We start from the raw sequence: 22,625 nt of genomic DNA, 5'->3' as shown, positions 1-22,625 counted from the left end.
CTTAAGTATATTAAGTGAACTTTGTCCCTTTTTTCCTTTAAAGAGTAGTAAAGAATTCATACATGAGTTCTTTGTCCTAAAATGTCAGAGTATAGTTATGCTTGATTTTTTGTATTTAAAAAAAAAATTTCTTTTAACGTTTATTCATTTCTTGAGAGAGACGGAGCGTCAGCGGGGGAGGGGCAGAGAGAGAGAGGGAGACCTAGAATCCGAGGCAAGCTCCAGGCTCTGAAGTGACAACACAGAGCCCTACATGGGGCTCGAACTCATGACCTGAGCCGAAGTCAGATACGTAACCGACTGAGCCCCCCAGGTGCCCCAGCTTGATTTTTTTTAAACCAAGATGATGAACTTTATATTACTGTAGTCTATTACCACCGAAATGTAGTTTGGGTCGAGGAAATACTTTACTTCTTGTCAAGCTCCCTTGGTTTAGATAGCTACTAGGAAAGCTGTGCTTGATTTTAACAGTGATTCTATTGTGAGATTTTTTTTTTAAAGGTGATAACAGAAGTTGAATATCTTAAACAAAAAAAAAAAAACCACAACAACATATTGTCCTTTTAAAGTAAATATATAAAACCTGCCAATCCATTTTGAAAATAAAGAACCCCTCCGGTTGCTCTGCTACTTTAGAAATGGAGAAAACAGAATATGGGCGTTGATTCTGTGAGACTAGTAGAAAATAATATGTCTCTCAGAAAAAAAAGTATGAGAATTCAATTAAAAGAATTTGAGAATTAAAAAGAGCCCACCATATGGAAGCAAATTTTATATTTGGGTTTATTTTATCTTAAAAATAATTCCATAAAATATATTATGAATGACTTCACTTATTTCTAATCCTTCGTTTGCAGTTCCTTATAGAAATGTGATTGTTGAATGTGTTTAAAGTTGATATAAGACCTATAAGTTGGATGGATTGATATGGCTATATTATTCATCTAAATTAAAAAAAAACAACCTAGAAAACAAAATTTTGCTTTTCCTTTTGGGAAAAAAAAATCTCCTTTAATGTAGTGTGGTTTAAAACTTAATTTTGCAGTCAACAGACAAAATGCTTAATAGGCCTAGGAACCTTCAAATATAGCTTTTGAGTATCTTTATGAACATGTTGTTGATTCCAACTGGCTTGTTGAAAACCTTTCATCTTTTTAAAATTTTTTTTAACCTTTTTAACAAATGTGCAAAAGGAGTACCTGGCCTTCATTTCATAATTTATATTAGTTTTTATTACAGTTGAAGTAGTTTCTCCAAGAATATTAAGGCTACTGTCATTTTCTTCATGGACAGAGGATTAGCTCTTTGGAGGAAAAGGGTCTTGCCTCCACCTTATCTCCATGTCCTTTCTCTGATCAGCTGGCATGTCTGTATGTTATTTTTATCCACGAAATTATATATTGCATTCTCCATAACCAATGCCGGTAATAGTCCATAGAAGCCTTTCCCCAGAGACCGATTTCATTTTCTTTACTGCACACCCAGTCTCGTAAGCTAAGAGCGTGAGCTATTGACAGATTTTGAATTTTGATCTCCCAGTGGCAGGTTGCTCATTGCCACAGAATTATTAGGCTTATCAAGTATTTTCTTCACCTGGACAGAAGAATCTTTTACTGTTGTAGGTGGTCAGCTGATCATTTGGGGGAATATTCTATCTTACTGTTATTTGTGTTTTTTCTTGCCTGTGAAATTGGTACTTACTGTTTAGAAATGGAGTAGCGTGAAATATATTAAAACCACATGCGAGCACATCTGTTTTCAGCCTTCTGAAGCATGGGCTGGACACAGTGAAATAAAAGATTCACAAAATGGTATTATATTCAGTGTATGGTAGGAAAGACCTCTGACAATTACGGAGCCTTTTTTTTTTTTTTTTTTTCCTTTTCTGTCTGGGAAGGGAATGAAAGAGTATAGATGTAAACCAAAAAGTAGCTGTTAGCGAGAGGAAGCAGAGGGAGGCCGCACTGGAATAAAGAGAGAGAAATAGTATTTGAAAATTATCAGATGTCAGATGGAGTAAAACAATCCACAGTTTCATAATAGTCGCTGAGTATTTTAAATCCTGTATATGGAAGCAACTTAGTATATAGTTTGCTTCATTTCACTAGAAAGCCAAATGAGACAGCAAAATTATTGCGAGAATAAAGGCAAATCTGTAAATTGTCAAAACATTATAGTTGTTCTTCAGGTATCAACTAACTAAATTATGAGTCAGGATATCATCCTATTTTTTCCTCAGAATATTGTGAAATTGGAATGTTCTTGTCTTTATATTGTTCCAGAATGTATCTTGCTTTCATTTGTGGAAGAGGGACTAAAAGTATCCACCCAGTGAGTTTCAGGCATTTTAAATACTTGACTTGAATGTAAGCAATAAGGATTGCATTCAGAGGTGCAAGTTGTTTCAAGTGCCATTTTTTTTTACATATCCCGTGGTGCCCAAGAAATCTATTGCATATGTAGGGTAAGCAGTGGGAGTATGTTACACACTTAGACATTACTGCCACACTTGCTTCATGCATTCATTTAATAAGAATTCATTTTGAGAGCTGGATCTACTCCAAAAACGCGATGTATTTAATTCCCGGCTGCCGAAGGTACTGTGACCTTGCGTTTTAAAATATTTTTGATATACGTTTTTCTTTCTTTATTACACATTAAATCTGGGGGCCCTCCCCCCCCCCACTATTTTTCATTGCTGTGGATTTGTTTGAAACAAATGCTTAAATGAGTAGGCAAGTGATGATTCCATCTGTGCCTCATTTCTTTGTTGCTAAGCAAAAGAATTTATAATGATCTCTCTAGAAGAAAATCATGAAACTCCGTTGAAAGTTGAGTACACAAAGCCTGTTTCATTTATTTTGCATAAGTTTTTATGTCGCTGTAAGAGAATGACCTTTGGGATAATTTAAATTCCTTACAGTAGGGGGGAGGATAAAGTTAGTGCTACTTAAAAATAGATACCATAAAAAAGAGCCAGGAAGCCTTACATTTTTCTTTGATCCCCAATTCTTTCAATAATCCTATATTCCAAATTGCAGCCATCTAATTCGGTAGTTTAAGGAACAGATGTTGCAAACTGATACAGATGTTTTAGAACATATATTGCAGAGTGACTTTATGTATACTTGAGATAGCTCCAAAAACTTTTTATGAGAGTTGTTGAAAATAGGACTACATTTAACATCAGTTATAAAATTGGATTTTGGAGTGAATAAAATTATAAAAACGAAAGGAGCTCTGACTGAAAGAAGTTCCGCTGCTGTAATGTTAAAATGATTTATTTCAAGTGGTAGTGAGGGGATATCATTTCTTGTAGTATTTAACCTTTATCCCAGTTGAATCAGTTTGCCTGTGGCAATGTGAGAAAAGACTACTATGCACTACTCTGCGCCCCACGCCTCCATCGCTTTTGTAAAGGACAAGATGAACGTTTTCCTTTAAGGGAGATTTAACAGAGCGTGATACAAAGTACCGTAAAGAAGAAACGGATAGTGCAAACCAGCTAATTTTGCTCGTGATTCTTAATCAAATTTCACCTTCCAAGTAAATGACTGTTACTTGGCGTCAGATGTCTTCCGGTGAATTGGGGGGCATCTTTAAATATTACCCGTCTTGAAGATTCAGAGTCCACCAGGCAGCTGCTCTGAAAGTCGGGCGGGATCCTTCCTGAACTCGACTGGTTCCTTCTTGCTCTGTTTGGATGATACCAAGTTAACTCAGAGCAGCCTGGCAGGGGAGTGGCTAAGGCCTCCAGAGAGAAGAACGTGGCCTTACTTCTAGAAGCTTCGTGAGTAATAGAGTTAAGTACACAGCAAAAAATACAATTTAAACTCGACTGCAGTGAACTGTGTGTGTGGCTGTTTAGAAATGAAACGAGTGGTTTCCTCTCCTTTCGCTCTCTCCCTTTTATGACCCCTGAAATGGAACATCCTCAACACTCCTTCTCTTTTGCTTGGCTTAGCGGTGCTGCAGGATGGGACCTGGGCTTCTGTGTTGAGGTAACTTCTTTTGTGAGCCAGGAGGGGACAAAGTAGCGGGGCATGATTTCCTTTGTATCACCGACGCAGGGTATATTCTTAATTGTGAACCACTGTCCGCTCTCTGGTTTACTACCGGTCAGGATTTGTTGGATTCCTCAAGCACTGTGTAGGCAGAGCTTACAAAGGTGTGGATTTTGACCAGCATGGCTTCACTTTTTCAGATTGGGGATTGCTTTTGTTTTTGGTTTTGTTTATTTATTTTGTTTTCGGAGCGGGGGGGTGGGGTGGGGTGGGGATGGCTGGGAGAACAAAATGTGATGTGTATGAACAGAGCATTGGACCTTTAGCCTCTGAACTGAAACCCGCTCTGTTCATAGTAAACACTCCTTGTGCTGTGTCCAGACCCTCCTCTGCCCAGTTTATTAACATAACATGTCGTGGTAAGTAGATTCTTTGCCCTGTCCCCTCCACACATTTGTGATAGAATATTGACTTTTGTTTTTATTTGTTCTGAAAATCATGTAAGCAGTTGTCACAAAGGGGGAGTTTGTCTTATGTCATCCATGATGTGGGTCCAGAATTACTTAAGCAGTCCTCTTAATCCTGAGCATGGAGCGCTAAGAATCTTATTTTGAGTCCATGAAAATTCAGTGATCCTCTTAAAACATTGTTAAACTCCTGATTTTACCTGCGTGAGAGGTGAGGGTAAAGGGGCATGGGGGGTGGGGGGAGGGGTGAGAGTGAACTGTTTATAGAAGGTTAAAGATCCGAAACATTTCTTTAAAAGAAGCTTTTAACTTAGCAACCTTCCCCCCCCCTCCCCTTTACAATTGCGTTAAGGCTCACATACTTTATGGCTGTTGTGGCTTAATTTTGTTGGATGTACGTTCAGAGCAGGGACTGGTGATGGAATCGACTGCACGTGACAGTTAACACTTAGAAATAACAAGAAAACAGTAACTTGGGAAAAAAAGGCAGCAGTCAGGTAGCACATTAACAAGTGTTTTTCTGCAGTGTTTTACCCTTTCAGTGTTGTGTACAGCTTAGTAAGTATAGGTATTACCTTATGGACAGGCAATAATATTATTTTTCGTTCAGAAATGAAATCAGAACGATATTTAAGCAGTAAAGTCTTCCGACTTTGTCAACAGTTTGCCAGCGTTACATATTAGGGAGCTTCCTACACTAGAAAAATAGGAGAAGGAAGTCGAGAATATTTATAGAGATCCATTTTGTCCATGCCCTGCCTCCAAATAAATAATAGTATATGTGCACCTTTTGGTAGTGTCACTTAGTACTTTTGGTCTCCCTTCTATATTCTAAAATTCTCTGGAGAGGGGACTTGCTCTCTTATTTCGTGACAGGTAGTAAACCAGCCCTGAATACTAATAGCTACATAATGAAAAGTCTTTTGATAATGGGGTAATACAATAGGGAGTAGTCTGCAAAGATCTTAAGACTTTTCCTTGACCCTGTGATCTGTAATCCTTGAATATGTTATTTGCCAACTTGGAGCTGTCATAAAAATATCTGAGATTCTCTTTGCGTTCAGTTCAGTGACAAGAAGGACAGATCAGTTGCACAGTTGTGCCACAAAATTATTTCTTCCTTGATAGGCATGGCATTTCCACATGACTAATGTATGCAGGTGATTCATTTAGCATGCATATGTGTGTGTATATATATATATATATATATATATATATATATATATATACCCGGTACGGTGAATTTCTCTACCCCCCAGCTCCTTATTTTTTCCCCCTCACGTTGCCACTATCCTCACTACTAAAGTTACAAGATGGAAAAGAGAGAAAACTCTCGCAAGAGAGAGTCTGTTGTTGTTCAGCGCTAAAAGTTTGCAAAAGGAGTACTTTTTAACTAATTTTGAACTAGTTACTACTCTTTGAATCAGGTATTGAGATGGCCAGGCTGCCTCTGGGCTTCATTATTTTGTCTAATTGACTGATTCTGAATTCAGTCCCACGCCAGTGCGCTCTGGTCTAAAAGCAAGGCTTTGTTTTATTCTGGGTATTACCTGGTAACCAGTCAATTAAGAACGTTAGTGGAACTCTGAAGGGAAAGCAGTTCCATAATCTCTTTGGAATCCAGTTGGGCTGATGCCAGTTGCTATACATTGGGAAAGAGAAGGAGGAATCAACCAATTAGAGGACCCTTTTTTCATTCTCAAGAAACCCACACTAAGTGCAAATCTCAATTCTGAAGAGCAGTCGTGATTAATTGAAGTATAAAGAACTTAAAACAAAAAAATCTAACTTCTGCTGGCCCTAATATTCCAAATAATAAATGCCTAGTATGGTTCATTAAATACGGGTATTTAAATTAGCCACTCCATCTCTTTATTGTACATGATCAGTAGTTGTTACCTTCTAACAGACTTTCCCAAATTGTGAGGAGTGAAAAGAGAAGCATTTAGGATTGTGCTCCAACCTGGCTCTGCCATTAGCAGTTATAAGGCCTTCGGTCCATCACTTCTTTCTAGATTTTGGTTTCCTCACCTGGGAATGGAAGGATTGAACACCATGACCTCTAAACTACTGTTAGCAATTCCACAAAGTCTCTCTGACATGGTATTCCTAAGTGACAAAATTGCAGAGTTTTGTAGCTTCATGACGAAAAGTAGCGAATGGATTTCGTGTGAGTTTGGGCGTGGCAGTATTTTATACTGATTAGTTGTAGAAAGGGTATACCAGGAATCAAATAAATGTAGTCAGCTGAATGTAGGCTTTGTGTTTAGACTGCATCTTTTCTTTTTGAGATAGGCCTAAAAATATTATGTTTAGGAAGCCTTTGTTTAAACTTGGCGTCATGGAATGTTTTTGTTCTCAGTTTGTGGACCATGGGCCTCTTGAACCATGAGAATTATTTGATGGGGCCCTTATGAACCCATTAGGACTAAGCATTCCAGTTAGGTGATAGATACATCATTTACATATGCAGGATTGTCTTTCAGAAGCATGTGGATGCTGATGTAATGTAATTAAAATACATTTCAAGGTGTTGCTAAATTCATAGTAGCCTTTTATTATTAAGGTGGTTTGTTGTTGTTTTACAGGTAGTATTCATGGGAGCGGGGGTTGGGGTCTCATTTGTTAGTGTGGTGGGGAGGCTCTCCGAAACTTTTTTTTTTTTTAATATTTTTTTTAATGTTTATTCTTGAGAGAGACAGAGACAGTGTGTGAGCAGGGGAGGGGCAGAGAGAGAGGGGAGACACAGAATCCGAAGCAGGCTCCAGGCTCCGAGCTGTCAGCGCAGAGCCCGACGCCGGGCTCGAACTCACAAACTGTGCGATCATGACCTGAGCCGAAGTCGGACGCTTAACCGACTGAGCCACCAGGCACCCCTGAAATATTTTGATTAAAGTAGGTCTTAATAATTACAAAAGGTTATGAAACACTGCTCTAGAAAACTTCTTTAATTGTTCTTCTTTAATTTTTTTAATTTTTTAATTTTTTTTTAATTTTTTTTTTTTAACGTTTATTTATTTTTGAGACAGAGAGGGACAGAGCATGAATGGGGGGAGGGGCAGAGAGAGAGGGAGACACAGAATCGGAAGCAGGCTCCAGGCTCCGAGCCATCAGCCCAGAGCCCGACGCGGGGCTCGAACTCACGGACCGCGAGATCGTGACCTGAGCCGAAGTCGGACGCTTCACCGACTGAGCCACCCAGGTGCCCCTAATTGTTCTTCTTTACACTGCCATTGGAATGTACCCCGTTACCAAAAAGAGTGTAGCGTAAGGAGGAATTTAATAGAGGAGAAGGTGACGATGGAGACATAGAGGAACGAGGAGCTGAACTTGCCTTACCCTAGATTATTAGCTCCACCAAAATAGCACTTTGGGACTTTGACGTCTAAAACCATCTTTTTGCCCTACGAGGCCGGGCTAGGAGCGTGGGCTATTTAGACTAGGTCTGGCGCAATGCTAGGGTCCGGGGGAGTCCTGCCACAAGGGGTTGGGTAGCATGGCAGCCCCCGATAGCAGGGGGAGACAGCCTTCTTTAAGGCCCACGGTTTGAGCTCCTGCTTATATTCCAGTTCCACAAATATTCGAGTACACTCTATGCACCAGGTAGTAGTAGATCAGAGGACACATTTGATGCCAGGCTACGGTTTTCTTTTTTGAGATAGACCTGGACATCCTGTGTAGGAAGCAGTGTTAACAACCACTTCCAAGTGGGAGAGTTCGTCCTTCTGATACCGTTTCTCTGACTTTCACTCCGTGCCCCTTCTGGGATTTATGCAACTTAAATCCTTACCATAACCTTTTATGTGAGTTTTGTGATCTCCATTTTACAGTTGAGGAAGTTGAAGTTCAGAGAGACACAACAGCTTCTGGAAAAGTCACTCATCACTCAACTAACTGGTACCTAGAAAGGAACACAGAGCTCCTGGTTCCTGGTTTAGTAGCTCGGGTGTTTATTATGTGGCGTTTAAGAGGAAAACATAAAAAGAGCCTGAACATTTTTTTTCTTCTTCTTATTTATTTATTTTTTTAGTACGCTTTAGACAGAGAATAGGCGTTAACGTTTCTTAATTTTTACTTAGGACACTGGGTCAGAATTGAAGATCTGCGTTTTATCCTAATGTACGGTAAAAGATTCCGATCTCAAATCTGCTGGTTTCTTACTGAAGGTTACATTATCGAGGGTAGAGGTCAAAATAGGATCGCTGAGGGAACGTTTCCAAGGTGGCTTATTTTCCCTGATTCTGATTCACCAGGTCTGTCATGAGACTGAAGCATGCGTATTCTCCAAGTGATTCAGATACACTGCTGTCTTGCCCCCCTGTCATCTTCACTCACTTTGTGAACCACTTTGGATATAAAATCTAAAGCTGTGGGAGGCCATTCGTACAACAAATACATATCAAGAATCAGCCATGTGCCAGGCACTATTTTAGGCTGTTGGGATATATCAGGGAATAAAAGCAAAGACTCCTGGCCTCATGCATCTTATCCTTCAAATAATTAGCAGATATCTTGGAATAATAGCTTGTTTATTACTTAGTTTTGAAGGCTAGTAAGGCGGAGGAAGCCTCAGTGCCTTAAATATCGATAGAAAATAAAAACTGGGCCTTCTGAGAAACCACAAAAGGGGAAATTGCATCAGGTGTGAAATTCAAGTACATTCTTCATTAAGGTTCAATAAAGTCATCAGACTTTATATTAAATAAGTGATTAGAGTTGAGGATAGGTATGTATGCAGAAAGTCAGTTAATGACTCTGCCGATTGCTTTTTGGGGGTTGGACTTCAGTAATCAGTTTCAGGAGCAGTTTATCACTCTTCTCTAAAGTTCTCAATCGTTTGCAAGCAACTTGGCTTCTGGCATCTAGAGATTTCATAAGTTTGTCTTGATCTTTTATGTTCATGTCAGTACAGAGAGCCGTGGCTCAAAATCATTTGTACCTTGGGGTCAGATCGCTAATTCTTTGTTTATTCACTGGTTCTTTTAAAATGTGTCTCTTGTAACACATGCCTTTTTTAATCAAACTTTTGCCAAGATAGGAGAATTTCAATTTACTGCCTTGACTTTTTTCTGGATTACTTAAAACTTTACTACCCGTTGGTCTGTTTTTCCACTTTTCTTTCCATTATATTATCTTTCTGTTTTTGTTTTTCAAACTGGCTTTTGTTCATTCAAATTTGGACAAAAACTATGCCTAGTTTTTTAAGCTTTAAAAATTGCTATTAATCACTGGTATCATAACATCCTCTTAAGGCAAGTTATCTTGTTGCTCTGTCCTCTAAATGTAGCATCCAGAGTCAGAAGGCCTCTGGCAGGGATAAAAATAGCCTTCCTGCTTGCCGGCTTGTTGTTGGTTTACTGGCAGTAGGAAATCTTTTGAATTCCTTAATTGGGTCAGCTGTTTGCTAGTTTCTCTCTAGACATCCCCTTCTGCCTGAAATTCTTAGATGCTTTTTGTTAGGTCTTGCAACTTTGTACCTGCCCTGAGTTCCAGTCAAAGCCATCCTTCTTTTTTATAGGAAACCTTCTATAATCTGTGGAAACTTACCCCTTGACTTTACTGTCTTACAGATAAATGTTATTGTTTTGCCACTATTACAATCTCTTACCACAATTGAAAAATAAATTTGAGGCATTGGTACAAAAGGAAGACCTCCTTGGTTTTTTTATAAGGAACATTTTTCAGTTGAATTTTCAGTTTTCATTTCCTAAAACACTTCTGCTACTTTGCCAATTTGGCTATTATAAAGGTAAGGAGTTTGATTTTTTTTCCCTCTTCACTCCCCCAAAGAATCACATCCGTTTGTAACCAAGAACACCAGCAAGCTCTCATCTCTCTGAAGCTGAAAAATCCCCCAGATGGCCACTCCCTTCTCCAAGTTTTCAGTTTGGATCTTATTTGGCTAAAACAAATCCTTCCTCTTTCTTTCATAAGTGGAAGATTGTTGGTTATCTCTGGCTTGTGGTCTCAGAGGGGAAAAGATTTAATGTTAATAGAGCACCTCTTCTGTACCGGGGACTTTTCCGAGCATTCTGCAAAAATTGTGTCATGAATTTCTCAACAACAGCCTTGCAAAGTAAATGGAAATACTTGTTTTACTGAGGGTCATAAAAGCTACGTAATTCGACCTAGCTCACAAGACGGGAATTGGTCTGCCTCTCTACCCTTTCTACTGCATGTTCCGGGGCAGAGAGACCACCAATTGCTGGCTTTGCTTCATTTGCTTCAGCTATTTATGGAGCATCTTTGCTCGAAGCTCTGGGAGGCAAGACCTCCAAATTTGTCCTGAAAGATTTTGTTGCCTTAGAGAAAGAGGGAGTTTAGAGATAGGTAATTCAAATATCGTGTAAAGGGTGTTGTATGGAGTGCATGAGGTTGTCTGAACCAGAGAGCCAGTGGTTTGGGCAGGCAGGGAGGACTTCCCATAGGATGAGAAGCTACCTGGGCAGAAGGGTGGTGGCTTGAGTGGTGAGACATTGGGAGTAGAGAGAGGAGGGCATTCCAGACAGAGGGTGGAACCCGGAAGTAAAAGTTAATGGGCCAGTAAAAGTTTACCCGGAAGTAAAAGTTAATGGAGTAGCTAATGTGGGAAGGGAAATGGCAGTGTGGAAAGATGAACCTGGGGAGATAGGCAAGAGAAGTCAAGAATTTTTAATAAGCCCTGGCTTTTAAAGTGAAAGCCAGCTCTTTCTCAGAGAAGGGTTTTGCTTAGCGTGAAGTGTGTCTACGTGTGATTTAAATGTCTCTTTGGATGGGTGAGGGGCAAGATTCTCCAGCTGATGTCAGTTCCAGCCAGTTCCTCCTTTGTGATTTTGCATGGAGACATCTTTACTGGAGGCTGGTGGTATCACAGATAGGTTAGGGGATAGAGTAAGGTCAGTGGAATGCATTAGTAAAAATAATTATACGATTAAGTGATAGAACGTATTGAACACATTTTACAATAGTTCCTATTGATATGTGTTCTGCATCTAAGTATAAATTTGGTATTCAGAAACTGAATTTTTTGTACATCTCTTTGAGCCTCGCTCTGTGTTGTCTAGGTCCCCACAGCGCCATCTTGCTGCAAGTCTCAGGCAGTGTTGGTAAAAACCGCAGATGCAGAAAGGCAGGTAGAGCAACAACACCTCCTTTAAAAATTCGTTGGTGGCAGTATAGCTTTGACTTGCTTAAATGTGAGCTAAAGAAAATTAGCAGGGACACTGCAGTGAAACAACAAGTGTATATGTATGTTTATGTATGTATGTATGTTGGTACTGTGTATAAATCTTTACTCTGCCTTAGGAATGGGCCTAAGCCTATATACTTATCCTTTTCCTGTTAGAAAATTTTAATGGTGTCCACTGAAAACCCTTCTCTTTTCCTTGGAGTATCCAGGTTTTAATAGGGTGAGTCAATCAAAAAAACTTAGACTTTTACATCACTCGTTACTTTATATAGGACTGCATGGCTGTATTTTGGGCAACCTTGCAGTTATCCCGTATTATCATTCCTTAGCCTACACACGTCACCGACAATGCTGGCATGACTGAAAAAGAAGGTTGTGGCATGAAATCTAATAGCACTATAGAACATCTGACATTTTTCGGTGTTTGTATATTTGTATATTTCTGTGTTTGAAATAGTAGCATTTATTATATCATTTCCTGCCGAATCATCAGTAGCAGTAATATCTGGGTAATGTTTTAGAAAATAACTTTTTCTCTAATTTGGAAGTAATGCATACATATATATACTCTAATATATCAGAGTATCTCCTTCTAGTCCTTCCTCCCTCCTTTCATCTCATTGACGAGGTTACTTTAGTTTTCGTCTTAGTATAATAGTACATAGTGTTCTTTTGGGTACTTCTGCCCCCCCCCCGCCCCCCAGCAGTTCTTATTCTGGTTGGTAAATATTGGTTCTGCAACTTGCAAATGCCTGGCATAAAATTGGCTAGCTGAAGTACATATCTTTTCCGAGCTGTAGAATTTGGTAGTGTAGTTCCCCAGAGTCTCACACTGTATCAGTTGCCTGTATTTGGCTAGGTTGAGTCATAGCACCAAATATAGTCTCTGCCTTCTGCATGATGTATGCCGGGCTCCTGGCTCCAAATGCCCCAGCTGGTCTCCAGGGACTACTATTTTTCTGTCATAATCGCCCTTAAGATTAGGATGGCTAGCCAGGCAGTATTTCTATATATTCATAACATAATCAATACTAAGAGCCTTCCAAGACTGAATTTTATCCAGTAGGTTCACTTTGCCTGAAATCCCAGTGTCCTCCTTCTCCCTTGAGAAATTCAATTCTAAATGTGCCAAAACCTGGCTTATATTTATAGATAGATGAGTTATCAAAAAACCAACCAAGCAAAACCCACAAACACTGGATTATATTCATATTCAGATAGCTCATTTATTTTTGTTCTACTTCACTTTATTCATTTGTAAAATGCTGGTATTTTAATTTCAGTGGAATGAACTCATTCAATGCTTACCTGGTACTCAAACAGGAAACTCAAGGTACCTAGGTAAAAGTCTAATTCTTAAAGGGGGCTATTATGATAAAGAGATAAAAAAAAGAAATTTAGATGATTACCTAACAAGGTTGGCTGTTGCAACATAGTTAGAAATAAAACTTAGCGAGTTAATCTAGAAAGGGGGTTGCCTTTTGGGGAAGGTTGCACTGGAAAAGGGTGAATCTGAAGAGAGAAAAAAAAGAAAAGATTTGAAAAATCCCCTCCCCTGGGAACAAAGGAAGAGTACTGTCAAACAAAAGAAGGGATTGTCAGTGATCTAGCTGTGGAATAGAAACCACAGAAATGTCTGTAAAAATTGGCATCCATAGAACAGAGGGAATATTAGCACAGAAATGAAGGGTGTACAAGGAGAATGAAAAGGCTTATGGAAGACTTGAATGTCCCATGGCACTTAAAATGAGAGTTTATGGAAGATTTCCAGAAAGGAAGTGATACGTGTCATCCATAATGGATGTCATCAATAGGTGACTCTAGATATTTTAATTGTAGAAAGAATTTACAGAAGGGTAGGGCAGTCAGGTTAAGGAAGCATTATGAAGTTTTAAAAAAAGTTTTTTGAAAAAAAATATCATTGCTTATATTTTCTGAATCGAAGTAGAAAACATTACTGATTGGTTAACAAAATGTCACAGGTGTATTTGTTACCTGGAGGCCAAAATTGATTCCAGCTTGACAGGACTCCTATCACAAGACCAGGTTAGAAAATTAAAAACAAGTATCACTTTCAGAGTTAAACTATGAACTTGGCTGTTGATTCTTCAGTGCCCTATTGTCTTCGCTGAAGGGTAGAATTACTGCATTCGGAAGTCGTCGGAAGAGCAGGAAAGGGGTCAAAGGTCACCTACTTGGCGGTAAAGGGTAGGATCTCCTCAGAAGCTGCGCGTTGAGGCAAACTCTGAGAACTGAGTTCAGGACATTTTTGTGCCTGTCAAGTTGAAATATTCTTCTTATCTCTCTCTCCTTAAAAGAGATACCCAAAAGATGAGTTTCTGATAAGGTGGAACTTGGTTTGTTTAAACTGGGCCAGCCAGTTTGGTCATTTGTCCTTTTTGGATTCTCATTGTTGATTATCCCTTCTTGGCATCAGATAAGAGGCATTTAGTTTATATGGAACAGTCCTGGTTTCACCTGGAAGGTTAGCATTAAAAAAAAAAAAAAAAATAGAATATGTTCTTAGAAGTAAAACATTTCCTTTTAACTTCGATTAATATAGTTAAATACTTTTGTTTCTGTGTTGACTTACATCAACTTAAAAAATGAAATGGCAAGTGAAAATGGTATGTGTCATAGTTCTCTTATTTACTAGAGGGTTTTTGCAGCAATAAAATTTATACGTGTGTTCCATTACAGAAAATCAGCTGCTACTTTGAGTTAACTGATTCAGAAACACTACTCACCCGCTCCTAACTTTTTTAACAGTTAAGGTCATGTTCTTTTTCCAGCGTCACCAGTCTCTGCTTTAAAAAAAAAAGAAAAAAAAATGCTTGTGACAGATCATACAATCCAGGCTTATAGTTAAAAGCAGGTTAGATGGAATTCGCCCGACTTGGATACTTGGCTGTGTATATTAGCGTTAAATAATTGAGCCAACTTCCGTGAAGACATTGAATATCAGAATTAACTTTTACCTCCTCCTTTCCTATTTCCATCCCTAGCTTCAGTCTAACTAGGAGCAAACTGAAATTTAAGTGAAATAATTAACAACTTAATAATAATCCTTGTATTTGGCCTTAAAGTATAGGAAAATTATGAAGTTCAGATTTTGTTTCATATTAGACTCCCAAGTTTTGGACATGGGTTAACTAAAGCTATTAGCAATAGAGCACAGTTTTCTTTTTTTTCATGGCATGAGGTCGATTCTTTGGAGACTATTTCAAAGAAGCAGAATTTGAGAAATCGAAAGATAGTTGAGGCCTAAAGTTCCTTTCTGAGGAGTTGTAAATGTATGGCTAGTGGAGCGATAGGACCACATATTAGCTCTGGTTCCCATAGTGTTTCCTGGAGCTAGACAGAGCCTCCTGGCATGTTGGAAGGCTTGCCTCAGCCTTAAGGCGTGCGAGAACCTCTGCTTACCCACTTTTCCGTACCTTCGGAGAGTCTGCTGTGATTCTGTGGGATTAGAGTTTAGTGTGCTATTTCCTAATGAAATGTCTGTAATTAGGAGTCAGTTTTAAATTCTCACACTATTCCCCGATTTACAAAGTGCTGACCATGGTAGATAATTAACAGTCACGTTCTCTTATTCGTTCTTTAGACTTGTAGAGGGTTTTCCACCATTCTTATGAAGGCGGGTGCAGATGAACGTGTAGAATATGGAGACTTAAAACTGTTGCCCTAATAATGTTTATAATTTACAGAGTAGAACTAGGGGCATGGTGTGTACCCAGAAGTAGTACATGGTACTATGTGGTGTAGATATTTAGAAACTCCTCCAAAACAGAAATGTAATTCCTTATAAATGGAGAGATCCACCCCACTGCTGTTTCCCTCCCTTTATTTGTGGCTACCAATCTAGAAGATGCTGTGGCTTCCAAAAATTTTAGTGCCAACACAAATTCTCTTTTGATGGACATCTTGGGTGTCCACTGTAGGTTCAAAACTAGATTTTGAATCACCTCGAAATCAGAAGTAAACCAACCCAGCATTTATTGAGCACCTATTGTGCTCTGGGCATTGTGCTCTGGGCTTTGATATTTTCTGTCACATGTAAGTACGGTGATATGTTTTGCTTACCTTCTGTGCATTTCCTCCCAAATGAGAATTTAAACCTATTAGTGTGTCTGTACATGTAGTTATAAGCCTGGACTTTTGTTATGAATTATATAGAGAAATCTTCCTGCTACTTACGTACTTTTAAAAAACCACACAAAAAAAAAACTGCACACCTGAAAACTTTCACACTTATGGAGCAAAAAAACTATCATGATGAGTTTGTGTTAGAACATAATGTTATAAAGGAAATTACTTTGTGTGGGAATTTGGAAATTAGAGAGCAAATAGTTAAATATGAGGGATATTTTATTTTCCCACTTTCAAACTTGCCCTTTTTGGATGTTTGTGAACATGCTGATTGACATGTCCTCTGACTCATTGTGTTCATTAGCACAGCAAAGTTTTATCCCATAATAAAGCTTTTTAAAAATACCTTACCTATTAAAGCTATTAATTCAGCTTTGTTACAAATACGTTTAAACCATCTCTGAAAAAAATAAATTTAGTAACGGCCTTCTTTTACCTTCAGGTCGTCTAAACTATTCATATCCAGGATCCGATAGCTCTCTGCTTATTAATGGTAAGTGATAATTGATTTACCCTAGTGAAGTTCACAGAACTGAACCAAGTTAGTCCTAGATGAGAAAATATAGGAGGTATGCTTTGACCGGTGGAAAAAATGACATTAGTTTGTTCTGTAATCATAATTGCAAGTTGCTATTAATCTATTAGCTGTATAACGAATAATTATTTTTCCTCCTGATTGTGGCAGGAACTTTTTAAACGTTGAGAACCAACTGATTCTCTGTCTTGAAATTGGTGACAGGATAAATGAGAATCACATACTGATACATAAAGAATGGTTTAATCTACCCTTAGATTCTGTAGAGTGACCTTTGAAATGTCAACATAAAAACCATTTCCATGTAGTTAGAAAAATGTTCCAGGGGAAAAGGAGGGTAATCAGAGATCTGAAACCAGAAAAAGCAGCCTGAGACCACAGGGCTTGACATTGTGAAGGACAAGGTCATTCACCGTTGGCTGTCTAATGAGAACAAGAAGGATGAAGTTTTATTGGCCTTTACGGTGCCTTTGGTAAATTCTCCTTTCTGGTTCTAAATATTACCCCATTGTACTATTGAGTTCTCTTTTATGCACATTTGCTGAAACAGACTAAATTTCACCAGGAAGGGGCATCTACTCATAGAAGGAATTAAAGAATCAAAAAGTGTCTGTTTTGTTCTACTATCGTTTAATTGGGTAGAATTCAAAAGACATATTTACTTCTTTTCTACTCATTCACTATTGAATATGGATCTTAAATTTGTGTGTTCACAATGCCTTCTATCTGCCAAAGTTTAAGTCCCACCATCTCGAAGAAGTATTCCCTGACTAAATAGCCATATTCTCATCATTCCAAAAACGAAATCAAACCAAACAAGCAGGCAGAAAACCAACACACCACCTTGTACTCCTTGTCTATGGTATATCATGAATGGAGGATTACAAATTATTTTTGTGACTGGATCTGCTTTTATGTTTGAAATCAGTATTCTGAAGGACATAGGATTGTTGAGTCAGGAAAAGTGAAAAGAAATTTGATTTGTGAGAATTGCGATGGATGCGTCAGATCCTCTGGAGACTGTACAGTTTATAAAAGCCTCACTTATTATCAGACTCTTCATGCTACAGCTACCAGAAATAATGTCAAAATATAATACTTCAGCGTAAATGTGTGTAGACCGAAAACCAAACCCAGTGGTGATAATGACATCGAGATAAGGGGGAATAATATAAGGGGTTGCCATTACAGCAGGATCTTAGCTTTTCTTGTGGAACGAGTTCCAGAGTCTGTGTGCTGGAAATGGCAGTGAACCCAAGATTTGAGATATTGATGTGTGATCTTAGGCAAAGTGGTCAAGTCTTCTTTGTCTCACTTTCCTCATGCAGTTGCTAAATTAGATCATTTGCCTCTGGGGTCCATCTTTGTTGAGGCGAGACTCTCTCATGGGTTTTCTTTAAAGCTAAATTCACTTAAAAATTTTTAGAGTCTAGTATTATATTTCCTCCTCCCCCCTGCCATTAATATCCTTTCTTTTATGACTAGATTAGTTTTTGTGACCCCTACCTGGCAAAGAAAAATAAAGGTAACTTTCTCCCCCAAATAATTATATTCTGACATTTTACTGGTCCACAGACTCTATGGTTTTTGCTGTTACATTCATGGAAATTTTGTTTATTAGATATACTGGCTGAGGTTAATATGGTCTCAAACTGAAAGGTAGGAAGATAAAGAACAAAGAGATGTCAAAGAGGGGGAACTTACTGGTTCCTTAAGCAGGATCGCAGAGTGGGGTTATGACTACCATAGTCTCAGATCTAGTGTTCATCTCAGAGGGTCCTAGAACTTGATTTTGTCAGATTTGATCAAGTGTCAGTTTTTAATCACCAGCCAACTAGGACCAGATGCCAATTTATACATTTTTAATACGGAATAAAACTAGGTTGACCGGATGCTGGAGTTGGCTGACAGGGTCATTTTCTCCCCGGTAGCAAAGTCCAGATTATAGCAGATTACTTTAAAATCCTGGAATTAAAACAAGGTGGGGACGGAGGGACGTTGAGGCAGTTTTCAGTCACCTTGATTAGATGTGGGCATTGCCTGTTCTCTTCAGTCAGATTTATGAAGCATCTTCTATGGTGGATTGCTTCTATAGATAAATTACTCTTATTCATGTGTTGAGTTTTTAGTAACTTTGCTGTCAGTTTAGCTCATGTTTTGGAAATCTAGTGTAAAGCATTAATTGTACTTAATGAAGATAAATTCACAAATACTACCCATTTCACAGAATTGAGATGACGATGAAATGCATGTAAACCACTTAGCATAATACATGGCACACAGTCAAATTAAAATAATTAGAATGCTTAGGAATAGATGCTAAAAATTTGTAAGGAAAAAACAAGGGATTAAGAGGAGTCTAAGAATTGTCTATAGTTGACCATGCTTTCTTTGTCTGATTATTAACAGAGGGGCGCCTGGGTGGCTCAGTCGGTTAAGCATCCGACTTCGGCTCAGGTCGTGATCTCGCGGTCTGTGGGATCGAGCCCTGTGTCAGGCTCTGTGCTGACCGTTCGGAGCCTGGAGGCTGCTTTGGATTCTGTGTCTCCCTCTCTCTCTGCCCTCCCCCCACTTCTCATGCTCTCTCTCTTTCTGAAAAATGAATCAACATTAAACAAAATTAAAATAGATAACATGAAACTTACTGTATTCATTTTGAATTACAGTCCCTTCCTGTCTTATGTCCTTGCAGTCTTTTCTGAAAACTGAAGATAACAGCCTAGTTCATTGTGCTGCTATATATTCATTACTAAGTTTAAGACTTTAAGGAACTATAGGAGCTTTCCTTCCCTGCCCACCATAAATCATCTGTTCATGTTTTAAAACCTTTATAAAAGTGGTTATGTAGCTATTCGACTTCGTGTAACCTGCAGTGTTTCAGAGGTTTTTTCTTCCAAGCCACTGTTGAGCGGAAAGACATTTCTCTTTTGTTCGGATAAAAATGTGTAAGAATTGTTTACTCTTTCTCCCGTGAACCTCTGAATTTCGACTATGATTTTTATCGTACAATTTGTTTTGAAATTTTCAAGCAATCTCCAAGTTTTTTTTTGGAAAAAAGTAGGGTTTAAATCCTCAATAACTAAAAAGAAAAAAAGATTCAGAATGTTCAGAGTGGTCTATCAGCTTCAGCAGTTTATATTGAGTTTATATTGGAGTAGTGTTGGGATTTGCATGTACAGAGATAAAAAGGGCTTACTCATCTGGTAGATCAAATTACTTTTTTCCCCCTTGGCCATGCTCGATCATCAGTTTTCATACTATGCAGTGACTTTCATATACCACTCATGACTTTTAAAAGACACTGCAAGTATAATTCAACAGATAATAATTGATAACAATGCTGAGAATATTGTAGTGCACATTCTGGGGAATTATTCAATTTATTGCCGTTATCAGTTGTAGAGATTTTTTTTTTAAGGGACATTCACAGGGGAAATCCTTGGGTTTTAAGTGTATAAAACCCCCAAACTTCGTAGCTACTTTCTGGATCCTGTATTCATTTGCTAGAGCCGCCTTAACAAGTACCATAGACTGGTGGTTTAAACAGACATTTTTTTCCTCGGAAAAAATAAACTCCAGCTTCGAGTCTTGGAGGCTAGAAGTTCAAGATCATAGTGCCAGGAGGGTTGATTTCTTCTGAGGCCTCTCTCCTTGGCTAGATGGCTCTCTTCTCTCTGTGTTCACATGATTTTGCCTCTGTGCATGAATGGTGTCCTAATTTCTTCTTATAAGGACATCAGTCATTTTGGATTCGGGCCTACCTCAATGACCTCATTTAACCTTAAGTACCTCTAGAAAGATCCTGTTGTCAAATATAGTCCCATTCTGAGGTCCTGGAGGTTAGGACTTTAGCATATGAATTTTGAGAAGGGGACACAATTCATCCCAGAACAGATACCTTTTCCAAATAAGTTTTATGTAATAGGAATATAGTTAGAACATCCATTTCATGGTTATGAAAAGCAAGCCTGAGACTGACTCAGTTTCTCAGCCAAGTCAGAAAGGAGCTTGGGCCAGACTATCCTCGGGTTCCTCAGATTCCTTGGTGTAGCTTTGAGACAGACATCAGATTAAAAGATTAATTTTCCCTTTACCCATCTTGAGAATTTATTTTGCCTGAGAAGACTAACATACAACTACCACCACCTCTGTATAAAAGTATTCGTGCTTGGTACTTTTTTTTTTTTTTTAATGCGTATTTATTTATTTTTGAGAGAGTAAGAGAGTTCAGGCAAGGCTGAGAGCGCAGAGCCTGATGACAGGGCTTGAACTCCTGAACTGTGAGGTCATGACTTGAGCTGAAGTCAGCTGCTTAACCGACTGAGCCACCCAGGCGCCCCTGAGCTTGGCACTTTTTTTTCCCCAACCTCCCATTCCGCTGCTTCAGCCCATAGGATTAACTGCTTCAAAAATAGAACTTCTGGCAGGGAAAGTTATAGAATAACAGCGAAATATATTAGGTTTTAACAGATTCATGTATGTATTTCCTTTTCTTTGTGGATGTCTTTTACTTGGAAGCATCCATTAAAATATTTGTTTGTCCCAGATAGGAGATTCGTAAGAGATCTTTTAAAGGTTAGCATAGAACAACAACTCTTAATTATAGTTCTTTGGAATGAGAGGAGGAAGATTGTTTGCTTAAGGGTTGCAGGGCGGCGGGGTGGGGTGGGGGGTGGCGACATACACAGAAATCTATGAAAAGAGAGAAGGTATAATTTACCCAGGAGAAAAGTAGATTATAGTCACTTACTGAAAATGTATATAATATGGTTCTAGTTGCTAGAATAAGGAGCATGTTGAAAGATGCCTTCCTGAAAAAGATAATATGAAAACATTGTAAACTCTAAAGTGCTCTGCGGTTGTTAGCCTTAGAATAGTAATGAAAAGCCGAGAGTAATTATTGAAGACCAACCTCAGAATATAGACACATGAGTTTACTTTTGTGGAGGGAGAAAATCACTATTTACTGAACATCTGACTATGTGGTCATGATATATACATAGGCTATCTTTTGTTATTCTCTAATCAGCTCTCCATTTTTATAAAAAACTGAGGGTTGGGGATATAGAGAAACTAGGGTCACATTCTCCGCCCTTCTCTAAAATAGCTCTTCACACATAATATGTTTGTCTCATCAGTATCTTTGAACATCATACCAACAAGTTAGCGTAAACACAAGCCAACGTGACATAGGAGATTCTCACTGTGAAACGTAGATTTAAAATTTGTGACAATGCGTCCATTACATTAGGGGTAGATTTATAAAATGATTTAAAATGATTCTTTGCGTCTTTGTTGAATTGTTGGCCCCAGTCTTTATGATGATTGCCTGCTTTTTGGTTCTACCATCTCCATTCTTTTAGCTTCCAGCCTTTGATTTATATCTTTTTAAATGACTGCTAATTTGACTAATTCCCCTACATACTTTTTTTTTTAGTCCTATTGAAAAAATCTGTTGTTCGATAACATCTTTTATTCTGAGCCCTCTCCCCTTGTTTTTCCAAATAGAATTGCTATCTGTTTTCTCAGCTTGGGGGCAGTGAGAGTTGTAGACCAAAGGCCTGAGGTAGGCCAGAGTTGCCGGAGTGTGATCAGTCTTTCATTGCCTCCTAAAACGTAGTAATCTCTTATCCCTCATGGCCTAAAGCCTCTTCTTTACAAAGTTGCTTTTCTTTAATATATCATTTGTTTGTTTTTAATGTCAGTACCAAGAAGAAAACCAAAAACTATCTGTGAGCGAGTACAGTAATGTAGTTGATTAATGTAAATAATACAGAAAAGGATAAAACAAGAAGTGAAATCCTTCTTTCTTTCTCCGTGCCAGTTTTTCTCCCTGAAGGTTCTTGTGGTTTTTAGAAAAAAGATTTATGCAAATTCCCACATGCCTATTTGTATTTTCTTTATTTTTAAATTTACACGTTATGAACCATACAGTACACACATAGGAAACTCATGGAAACTCTCTGAGAGAGCTTTAGATACCAGCACATGAATATTTGCCACTCTTAAAATGGCTACATGCTAGGTATTTACTTCTTAAGATTGTTTCACTGTTACGGATACTTGTTTCTTTTTGACAAGAAACGAGAAACGTTTGACAAATGAGAAACAATGAGAAAAAGATACTTTATAAGAAACAAATAATATTTTCATTTTTATAATGATGTATAGAAAAAAGATCTGAAAAGTCTATCCCTACCTTCTTTGCAAATCTAGCATCCCAGAGTACTGGAATGTTACTAGAGGGAATTTAATGATGAATGTAGGGCATTTGTAAGCAATCCTGTGGAGACATTTTGGAG

The 22,625-nt window shown here is 38.4% G+C and overlaps 1 protein-coding gene across 5 annotated transcripts in view; it reads left to right on the top strand.

Annotated features, from left to right (window-relative positions):
- Window positions 1-22,625, top strand: part of CPEB4 (cytoplasmic polyadenylation element binding protein 4) — a 69,083-nt gene that overhangs the window by 24,537 nt on the left and 21,921 nt on the right. For 4 of the 5 annotated variants that reach the window (XM_042946329.1, XM_042946323.1, XM_042946339.1 and 1 more), the window contains exon 3: window positions 16,231-16,281. The exons of the other annotated variant lie outside the window; for it this stretch is intronic. In XM_042946329.1, the coding sequence (XP_042802263.1) occupies window positions 16,231-16,281 (51 nt within the window). The remainder of the gene's footprint in view (window positions 1-16,230; window positions 16,282-22,625) is intronic. 5 annotated transcript variants of the gene reach the window in all.

Source organism: Panthera leo, chromosome A1 (genome assembly GCF_018350215.1).
Source record: "Panthera leo isolate Ple1 chromosome A1, P.leo_Ple1_pat1.1, whole genome shotgun sequence".
Taxonomy (NCBI): Eukaryota; Metazoa; Chordata; class Mammalia; order Carnivora; family Felidae; genus Panthera; species Panthera leo.
Note: the sequence above shows the minus strand (reverse complement) of the source record. Positions and strands in the feature narration are given on the sequence as shown.